We start from the raw sequence: 11,655 nt of genomic DNA on the forward strand, positions 1-11,655 counted from the left end.
TGCCAAGAAACTAATTTAAAATATTATTTAAAAAAAGTTACAGTTACAGTTACATTACACAACTAAAAGTTATTTCAAATTCTCAATCTCATCCCCAAAATCTAATCCAGTCAAAAGAATCTTCTCCACCTGAGTTTTACAATATCCAAATAACTTAACGAAACAAGAAATCAACTGTTCTTCCAAAACTTCTTCGCCAGGGAGCACTTCCTTAGTCTCTTTTCTCAAAGATGTCACATCTTTATCAACAATCCCACAAGGCACAATATGCTTAAAATACATCAAATCAGGATCCACATTAAAAGCTAAACCATGAGAAGTAATCCCATTTGAAATTCTAACTCCAATGGCTCCAATTTTCCTATCTCCGACCCAAACTCCTGTTTCCCCTTTCTCCCCAGCTCTAGCTTTCACTCCATACAAACATGCCATTTCAATCATGGTCTGTTCCAGCTTCTCCACATACTTTCTAGCCCCAAATCCAACATCTCTAAGGGAAATTATCGGGTACAGAATGGATTGATTTGGACCATGAAACGTAATGTCTCCCCCTCTCTCAGTATAGTGAAGTTCAGCTCCTAGCTTCGCTAGATCGGACTCGGGGATTAACAGATTATGATCAGTTCGCCTTTTTCCAAGTGTGTATGTGGGTGGATGTTGAAGTGATAAGAGTGTGTCTGGGATTTTACTGGATTTTCTAGCAGAGACGAGTTTTTCTTGGAGATGGAGTGCTTCTTTGTAATTGACAATCCCCATTTTCCATATCTTCAAAGTTCGTGGGAATCTCATTCTCTCTTTTTAAGTGTGTTCTTAGCAGCCGTTTGGAGAGCTAGAGTGTAATCAAGATTACTGAAATCAGAAAGATGTTGGAACGGTGAAGATTGAGGGAGGAAAGAAAATGAAACTGTGAAGTGTGAAAACTGGATTGGAAACTGTGGGAACATAATAGGTTTGGAATTGCATTGGGTTTCGATTCTATTAGATTACATTCCTATTCCATTACGGTCCAACAAACACCTCCTTAATAACTATGGTTCGGAATCTAAATGGAATTGAAGAATATATAGATACAGAGGGGGCATTTTGGGGATTCAGATTCGGTTCTCTGTGAAGTAATATCAAAATTTATCTCCTCTCAATGAATGATGCTTTATTGTTGAGATTGATTCTAGAGAGTGCTTGATTTTCATAACAAGAAATGAAAATGAAAGGAGAGCAAAATGTATTGCTTAAAGGATTGATGTAAATCCACACCTGAAAACAAGCAACTGAACAACTTGTAATCCCAAGGCTTCATTCACACATGGCTAAGTTATCAGCATCAAACCATCTCAACATGAGTATATTCTTTCTACAAATAATCTGCAGGAAGAAAAACAATACAACATTAATCTCAAAAGAAAATTCAAGAAATGGTTGAGAGCTTTAAACTCCCAATTAAGTGTGCAACAAATGTATAAATTATGATATGAGATGCTTTAACAAAACCGTCATGCTCTAGAAAAGTAAAATGAGTTCTTTTTTTCAGAATCCAAACCTAGTACCTAATACACAAGTCACTAACATGATTTTTTTTTTCATGACAGCAACGTAACCAACAAGATCATCCAACAAAAATGGAAAAAAATAATTATAGAACCACAACATGTAAAGCTGAGTATTCTAGGAATACTTTAAATTGAAAAAGCTATTAAAAATAGTATCCAAATTCAGTACTGTTGTATCCTTATTGGAAGGAAACTAGTAGCCATTTTTACGAAAAAGTCAAAAAAGGATGCAGTAGGATTTGTATAGTCATTATAAACTCAGATAAATTCCCCAACCAATACCTATGAGAATTAATCTTGTTGGTAGCTCCAAATGGATAAAACCAAATTGGTTAAAAAGTGTTTAGGACAATGAACTCCTAATATCTCTCTAATGGTATAATATTGTCCACTTTGGGTGTACAAACTCGTAGCTTTGCTTTTGGTATTATCCCAAAAGACCTCGTACCATTGAAGATAATTGTTCTCAGTTATATACCCAGAATCATCCCCTTATCTAGCCGATGTGGGACTTTGGTCGGATTCACAATCCTCCCCTCGAACAAGTCCCCACATTACAATCCTCCCCTAAAACAATTACCACGATCCTCCCCTCAAATAGTCATCCATCTGCCAAGCTCTATCTAAGCAAACTCCTTCTCTCGGAGCACCCTATCCATCCGATAGAGTCAACATGGATCTCATCATGACCTCCTTTTCAAGCTTTCAAGACTCTACTGCATCTTTGTTCAACACTTATGTTCGATACTTAAGGATCATATTAGCATGATTGGTTAAGTTAGAGGCTGACTCTGATACCACTTGTTATGATTTCTGCACTAAATCAGAGTATGAAACTAAAGTAATTCAGAAAACTAGAATGCAAAATCTACAAAGCAATAAAGAAGCAAAGTGAACACAGCCATAATAAAGATGCAAAGTGAACACAGCCATAATAAAGAAGCAAAGTGAACACAGCATTCGACCGATTTGGTCCGCATCCACCTTGAGAACCAGCTTGGAAGGATTTTATTAAGAGCAAATTGAAGGCACAATTACATAAATCAAGACAATCAGCAATCTGTAATTAATCGCTACAACGCGACTACACCGGCAACCAAACGCCAAGAATATGTTGAAGTATACCTATGAATCTGAGAATGAAACGCTTCAAAAATGACCCAGAAACAAGACCCAAACACGTCGGATTAACACCCAATTACGAAACTGATCCAAACCCGTCGGAACCCAACGTCACTGCCCAAAAACTGAGACCCAAACGCTACCCAAAACTCGCCGTCTCTGCCTAATTGCCGGAAAATTTGCCGTTTCTGCCCGAAAAACGTGACCCAACCGCCCGAGACTCAAACGCCCGAACTACCACTGTCGAATCACAACGGCGTCACGCCGCTGAACCTGTCGAACGCCGGAACGAGAACTACCGCCGGACGCCGTCAATCTCTCTCCGTCGGGTTCAATCTCTCTCTCTAAATGTTTGTGGTGACCGTCGGCTGCTGCACCCTCTTCTAATCCTTTTCCTTTTCTCACAAAACTTAAAAGGAAGAAGATAAGTTTAATTTAAAAAATGCCTTTGAGACATTATTACAGTGTTACCCTCAACTTAAAAAACCTAATTTAAACTTCTTAAATATTTGTCAATTTTTCACCGATCTATCCTCCAAACATTTTATCATCCAAATTTAACATTCAACTCATGTAATAGTTATTTAAACCTATGAGATGAAATAACTTTGGTTAACATATCTGACTGTTAGGGGTGTAAACGGGTTGGGTTGAGGGACATTTCCAACCCAACCCATATTTTCGGGTTGGTTGAGTTGACAACCCGAATAACCCATATTATATTCCTAACCCAACCCAACCCAACCCTTAAAATATGGGTTGGGTTGTCGGGTTGTCTTATTATTTTTTCATTCTTGATATTTGTACAATTTAAAATTGTTGTACGATGTCGATAAATACTCATATCCAAAGTTTCAAATATTCATAAAAGTTCAATATTTTAAACATTATCCATAAATATTAGATAAATAATAAAATATCTATAATATAAATATAAATAAATATATATAAAAATTATTAATTCGGGTTGGGTTGGATTGACCCGAATTTTTCAACCCCAACCCGAGACCCAACCCAACCCGAAAAAAACCCAACCCAACTCATATAATATGGGTTGGATAGTCCGGGTTATCGGGTTGTTCGGGTTATTCTTACACCCCTACTGACTGTTTTAACATTTTAAAAAACCTAAAAACGATAATTTCGTTTCATCTCGATTAAGATCGTAAAGAAAAAACTTTAAAAAGTTGATAATTTTAAGGATAACAAAGTTAGTTAAGATTTGAGAATATTTGAAAATTGTTAATTTTAGAAAATGGTATGATTGGAGGACCGAAAAAGTTTACCCTAAACACAATTAACAAATTGTTAAAATGAATAATCAAATGAAATATAAACCTCAACAACACCACAATCGTGATATTGTAAACTTTCATTTCATGCAACATAAAAATTAAACCTTAATTACGCGTTATAGAGCTATAACAAAAACAAAAAATTGAAATAGTGGATATATAGGGCCCGTTTGGTAACGTTCCTATTTTCTGTTTCTTGTTTCTTGTTCCCTGTTTCCTGTTTTCTCTTTTTTTAGAACAAGAAACAGTAACGTTTAATAACTGTTTCTATTTCTTATTTCTTGAAAAGAAACAGAAACAAAAAATGAAACAAGAAACAGTAATGGGTTTGATAACTGTTTCTTGAAAAAAAATAGGAAACAAAAAATGTGTTTGATAACTGTTTCTTGTTTATTGATTTTCTTCTGGATTTATTTTTTATTTTTCACCTCTACTTCAATTAAACATTAAACAAAAATATAGGTCTATCCATCAAACATAAAAAATAAAATTATCAAAAGTTTATCCATTTAATACGAAGAAGTATCAATACACGAATAAAAATAATAACATAAACATAAAATTATATTTATCCTTCAAATGTTGCCAAATTTGATTGACAATATCATCTCTTACTCAGGTCATTTCTCTTCTTAATCCATCCATTTCGACAACCTCATCGTCATTTCGTAACATCTAGAATTTAATATTAATTTTAAAGTAAGTTATTATGTCTTCAATATTCAGAATTGAAAGAAACAAAACAAAATTTAACATAACTCTACTACCTATGATGCTTTAGAGAAAAACTCAGATTTGCACAAAGAGGAGGACGAAAACTATGGATCCGACGAAGAGGAATAGTTTAGTGAAGAGGAAAAGTTCGGGTTATCAAGGAAGACGATGAGAGGTGAAGAGGAAGACGGTGTGCAGAGAAAAACGATGAGTGAAAGAGGAAGAGGATGATTATTTGAGGAAGACGAAAGGTAACCAATCAAAATAATTAAGAAAAAGGAAAATGAAACAAATAAAAATAATTGAGAAAAATGAAAAGGAAACCAATAAAAATAATTGAAAAAAGAAAAATAAACTAATAAAAATAATTGAGAAACAGAAAAATGAAACCAACAAAAATAATTGAGAAAAAGAAAAAGAAAAGAAATAAAAATAATCGAGAAAAATGAAAGAAACAAATAAAAATAATTGAAAAAAAAGGAAAAAAATAGAAATAAATTGAGAAAAAGGAAACCAATAGAAGCAATTGAGAAACGGAACAGAAGAAACTATTTTTTTTCCAATAATTCCTTATAAAATGAGAAACGTTTCTACTTTATTTGAGAACGAGAAACAAGGAACGTTATCAAACATCTCTGTTTCTTAAAAAATGAAAACAGAAACAAGAAACAGGGAACGAACGTTACCAAACGGGTTCATAGATGTTTGTTTATAGAAATATTTTCTTGAGATTGTCGTGATCTAAGATAATAAAAATCTTAATCATATTAAAAAAGTTATAATTGTTATCTAAAATAATAAAAATCGGGAAGAATACCCGAATTTCAATTAATCAGCAGTTATGATATAACAAGATTACATCATTCTTTTAAAGACAACACAACTGTATGATCAATTTTTAATTTTATCATTGTTCAGAAATTTGATACATATACTTTCTTATAATGTAACATTTATCTATCATTTTTATAGTGTAACCGTAAACTATTTTTAAAACGTTAAAATTCAAATTTTCCGGAAAGGTTGAGTCTTTTTTATCTTTAAATATTTTCCCCCTTTTTAACAAACACAACGACGATATAACATATTTTATTTAGGATAATTTACGAAAATGTAACAAAATCAAAAAATATTTACAAGTGTAACAATAAATTAAAGTCCATAAAACTACTATTATTTTTTTTATAAATTTCAGATTTTCCCTTTATTGTTTTTTAATATTGCGTGACAATTGTTCACTTCACTCCTTTTTTTTCTTCTTTACGATTTATTCCTCTTCTCTTCGTATTATTACTTCTCCTTCTTTATACTCTCACTTCTTCTTGTTTACGATTTCTTTATTTCCTCCTTCAAAATTTCTTCCTTCTTTAAAATACGGCATGTGCACACGATACTTTTGCCAAAAATCTTATTAATCTAGAAGTTTGCCAAAAACTCAACTACTCCCTGCGTTTTTGCTATTCCTATTTTATTCCTAACATGAACTTGTGATTGAGATGTCATATAGATTATTTTGTCATTTTTAAAAGACTCCAAAACAATTTATTGTTTAAAACTAAAATTACAAATTAAGACCCTTTACAACCTCAAAATTATCCATAGAAAGTAAAAATTATTGTAAATAGTAAAACTGTTGAAAATATTTTAAGAAAAATATAACAAAATTTCAGATTCTATCAATGATAGAGATTGATTGACCCTGATGAACTTTATAAACTTTTATTAATATGCATCAATATCATTGATAGAGATTGTCTATCAGTGATAGATCTAAAATTGAAATGGTGGAATATTTTGTAAATATTTTGGTTCATTTTTTTATATTTGAAAAAATGTCCTCCTTTTTTACAACATTCAACTTTCTTGTTCCATCAATGGCAATGATTCATTATGGATTATTTTGAATCAAATTTTATAATCAACAAAAACAAGCTGGAGAACCCTTGTGCTCAGGTTTGAAGAAAAATTCCTTCCCCAGCTCAACTTCCGATTGATCTAACAAGTCCTTTAAGAAAATTAATTCAATTTAATCCAAAATTAAATTATTTAGGGTCCAACCAAATCTTTCTTGGCATTTACCAAAATCCAAATCAAACTTACCAAAATAGGTGAAAAATGGCAAAAATAAGCTTGGTGGCTCCAAATGGCTTGGCTAAAGGAGAAACTAGCTAGGTGGCTCGGCTTGGCTTGGAAGGCAGGGCGGCTCGGCTGCAAAAAAGAGGGCAGCTCGGACGAACTCGACTCGACTAGGGAAACGCCACTGAAGACCGCTTGGGTGAAGGATGCACGCGACTGACGAAGCTGTACGGAGACGCTTGGGATGAACGGCTTGTGAAGGTCCTCGGCTCAGGTGACTTCAACTTGGCCGACGATCGACAACTACACGGTGAGCGGCGAAGACGACATGATCTGTAGCGGAGGCTTCGACGGAGGGGGAGATGCGGCGGTTGAGCGGTAGAAGAAGGTGACAGCAGACTTGCGGTGGATAGGGTTTGTGAAGGTAAATAAAAATTTAGAATTTTCTTTTATGTTGAGGAACAAGATGATGAATAGTTACCATGCATGTGAGGCCCTAATTAAAGAAAATTAATAATAATATAAGAATTATTATTATTTTCTTTTCTTTTTTCTTTATTCTCTTCCAAATAAAATAAGTTCTTCTCCCTTTCATTTAAAACCCACCAAAATCTTCTTTTCAAACTCAAATCTTTTCTCTCTCCAATCACATCACTTTACCTTCCCAAAATAATTAAATTTTCTTACATAATTATATTATGAGATAATATAATTATTTCAACTTCAAATTCAATTGATCAAATTTCTCCCCGATACATATCTCTTAAAACAAACAATTTTAATCATAAATTCCAAATTTAAACAATTAGATATTTTCCAAAATATCTAATAAATTCCAATCTCCATAAATCAAATATTTCAACAATTGAATCAAAATTATACCAATTATTTTTCAAAATTAAACTTAAGATAATTGCGAATAAATTACCTAAATTTTGGAGGGTTACAATCCTGGATCAAAGGAAAAAATACCAAAAAAAAAAAAAGGAAAATAGAGAGCCAAATTTGAAATGAAAAATAATCGGACATGGCTGCCGTCGTTCGTGGTGGTCGTAGAGATGGCTGCCGTGAAGATGGAAAATGGAAATGGCTACCGTCATTCGTCATTCGTGGCTGCCATGGAGATGGAAAATGGAGATGGCTACCGTCATTTTACCGTCGTCGTCGTGCATCGTTCGTGGCTGCCGTAGAGATGGAAAATTGCTCGTGGCTGCCATGGTTCGTCGTTCATGGCTATCGTGGTCTTAGGTTACTTTGAGATGGAATGGGGTTTTGGATTAGTACAGTGGATCGAGAGAAAATGAGCTTTTTAAAATTTCTTTTTTAAATTTTTAATCCATCATTTTTTTCTTTCTCTTCATTTAATTTAAAATAAATATTTATTATTTTATTATTTATATTTAATGACATTTAAAAATTGTCATCGATTTATGACACTTAAAAGCTGTCATAAAATTGTTCAAATTCAAAAAATTCATTCTTTTTCCGTCAAAAATGTGAATTTTGACATTTATGATAGTTCTTTCTTCTTTTCTTTCAATTTGGGTTTTAGTGAACTGTCATAATAGGTTGTTTTTCTTGTAATGTAACAAAACTCTCAAACTTCATATATTTAACATTAATTTTTCATTCTTTGACACAAGCATTGAAGGAGTGTGGATATAGGCAAGCACGAATCAGCGTGTACGTTTCACTTGTCATCTAAAGTTTAGCATTAACGGATTTCATTTATAAAATCATATATGGGAGAATGTCAACAATACACAATACATGAGAAAACAAAATATTTGAACTTAATTAGGACATCAAATTCTGGTTAGAGGATGACTAAATTGAATAATTTTCTTTCAATTTTCCCTCATTCTTCCAACTCTCTCTCCATGAAATTCCCCATCTCTCTCCCACTCTCTAATCCCTTTAAAGTCATTAGTTTAATTAATTGCATATTTTTCTTAGTCCAACAATATCTAAACGATTGATGATTGATCTTTTTCTTATTTTTCTTAATAGTGATTTTTAGCCTACAAAATGTTTTAAGAAGTGATGAACTCATAATTATTGTAAAATATATTTAAAAGAAAAAAAAAAGATTACAATCATCTGTTTATCATGTGCTACTCTCTAACTCTTGTATGTCTAAAGTCACTCTTCACTCTCTAATTATTCTAATATATTTTTCATAGTACAACAATAATATTTAAACTAGTGAAAATTGATATGTCTCTTTTTTTCTTTTCTATCGAAGTTGAAACCGAAATGGACTTTTTCCTAAACTAAATAATGGATTTTGAACTAAATTACATGAAGAAGTCAAATCCAAAGGATTTTATATATAATGTCTTAATCCTTTGAATTTTATACAATTATGACACCAATTATGTATTTTCAATTATTGTAAAAGTAGTAAAAAAGAGATAATGAAGTTAAAAGATACATTGTCAGACAATATATAACTTTTATTAAAAGTAGTAAAATTATAGTAAATTATTATGAAATAATAAAAAACAATTCAATCATTCTTATGTAGAATTTTGAAAAACAACTTAAAATATATTATTAAATACCTGCCAAAAATCTCAATCATGGACTATTTAATTATAATACAATGCATATCTACATATTTTTTTTATTTAAAAAAAATGCTATTACAGATCAAAATAAAACTTTGTTTAAACCATTTTTGTTACAATTATGTATTTTTTTTTCCTTTTAGTTTCATACTTATTAATGCTTTATATGTAATATCACAATTTTATATAACACATAGGTTAATGTAGACTTTTGGATAGCAATAATATCCAAGAAATAATGTTCTGCAACCGCATATTATAATTTGCTTTCAATTTAATTTTGTCAGAGAATAACTAAATGAAGCAAAGAAATTATTTTATGTTTCGAAAGAATTTCAAAATATTAAAAATTATTTAGAAAATATATCAAAATCTATCTACTTTATTTAAATTTTGTTTGCTATATATATATATATATTTAAATAGTTTTGTTTTTATTAATTATTTTATCCATAAAAAAGATTCATATTTTAATTCTTTTTTCTTTTAATTTTATTAACTCGTATTTTACAAATAATGTTTTTTTAAAAAGATTATCTTAAATTGAATTTAAAAAGAATCATTTCGATATAGAAAAATGAAAAAAAAAAATATTTACAAATTATAGTAACATATATTTCGGATTTTATCAATAATATTCACTAATAAAATTTAGAAATTTGTCATATTTTATAAATATGTTTAGGAGTTTTTGGAATTTGTATGATATATAGTAGGGACATTTTTAAATATAATAAAATAAATCAAAGTATTCACAATATATAACAAAATTTTGAATTCAATCAATGATAGACCCTGATATATTTCTATCGCCGTCTATTAATATGATAGATAAAAGCATATAAGTAATATGACAGATAAAAGCATGTAAGTGTCTATCATTGATAGAATCCAAAATTTTGCTATATTTTATAAATATTTTATTAAATTTGTCATTTTTGAAAATTTCCTATCTTCTCAAAATATTCTATTTTAGTTATTAAATATATTGAAATAATCAATGGCATGTTGGTCATTTAATTTATTTTATAATTATTTCAATAGAAGTGCTCTAAAACATATCTATTGTTTATATTTACATGATGAGTAATTACCTATATGAACCATTTGAAAAAAAGCTACATCGGATATGTGTACTAGATCCAATATTGTGAGTTTTAAAATCAATTCAATTTTTTTCTAAAATTAATGAAAATACACTAAAAATTAATCTAAAATAATTTTGGTTCAAATAGAAATTTAATTCTTCAACTACTCCATTCTACTTTTTAAATCTCTACAAAGTTTAGTCATTTCACTTTAATTAATTCTTAAAATTAGTTATGTTTTTGGATTATTTTTAAATATTACCAAATGAAATATAACAAAACTTTACTTTATATTAATGATAGATACCGATATATTATTGTTTATATAGTGTAGTTGATCAATTGTGATATTTGTTATATTTATAAATATTTTTAATAGTTTATCATTTGAAACAAATTTTCTAATTTTTAAAAATAATTAATCTCAATCCACTTTTGGCCCAACAAAATTAGTTTTGTTTGATCGTTTCATAAATATATAGATAAAATATGGTTGAAGATTAAAATAGGAGTCAGATTACATGCTTAGTCTAAAATTTCAATCAAGAATAAGCATTCTAACTTCCAAAGTTTTGTGTTTTAAAGGGGTTCTTTCAACTTTTACAAAAACATCAAATAAATTCTAAAACTTTCCATTTTAAGTGTAATAATTAGTTTCAGGTATAAAAGTTTTTTTTTGGCAAAATATTAAGAAATGTACTATTAATATTTATTCCAAAGTTTTTTTCTCTATGACGGAGGCTAAAAAATTAGGAAATGATCTGAAAGTTATTATTGTTTTTACTATATTTGTCACATGTTAAATAATATGTTGTCTCACTTTGTTGTGTATAAAACTTTGAGAAAACGAATATCCACCCTTATCGGTCGAAACTCTTTTAACTCGAGTGGTTTACATTGCCTATGTATCTTGATATGTGTAGTCATGTAGTTTGTTTGGGGTTTTGCCTTTTAGTTTTGTTTTATCTAAAATAAATAAAATAGAGAAATCAAACTTTGTTCATTCCCTTTTAGTTTTGCCGAGGAACAATGATAATAGAAAAATTAGTTACAAGATATCGTTAGGTAATTTTTTAATTTTTTAATTTGATCTTAGTACCAAGATAACTAACTCATTTATAAATATAGCAAAATGTCAAAAATACTTTTATTTTGCAGTTTTGTTTTTTTTTTCTTATATTAAAAATATTTCTAATTTTTTCCTTTAAAACAATTTCTCTTCTTATTCTTTTGTTTTTTAAAT

The 11,655-nt window shown here is 30.0% G+C and overlaps 1 protein-coding gene across 2 annotated transcripts; it reads right to left on the reverse strand.

The window, feature by feature from the left end:
- On the reverse strand, nucleotides 1-3,134 carry LOC103492510 (octanoyltransferase LIP2, mitochondrial). 2 transcript variants are annotated; one of them, XM_051080826.1, is made up of 3 exons: nucleotides 2,673-3,089; nucleotides 1,255-1,362; nucleotides 1-849 (listed from the first exon to the last, which is right to left on the reverse strand). In XM_051080826.1, the coding sequence occupies exon 3, from the start codon at nucleotides 787-789 to the stop codon at nucleotides 70-72; it is 720 nt and encodes a 239-aa protein (XP_050936783.1). In that variant the 5' UTR covers nucleotides 790-849; nucleotides 1,255-1,362; nucleotides 2,673-3,089; the 3' UTR covers nucleotides 1-69. The 2 variants fall into 2 exon arrangements, with proteins under 2 accessions (XP_050936783.1, XP_008451131.1); XM_008452909.3 differs by having other exon boundaries at nucleotides 1-1,362; nucleotides 2,673-3,134.
- Nucleotides 3,135-11,655: the final 8,521 nt, after the last annotated feature.

This window comes from Cucumis melo, chromosome 2, assembly GCF_025177605.1.
Source record: "Cucumis melo cultivar AY chromosome 2, USDA_Cmelo_AY_1.0, whole genome shotgun sequence".
Classification (NCBI taxonomy): Eukaryota; Viridiplantae; Streptophyta; class Magnoliopsida; order Cucurbitales; family Cucurbitaceae; genus Cucumis; species Cucumis melo.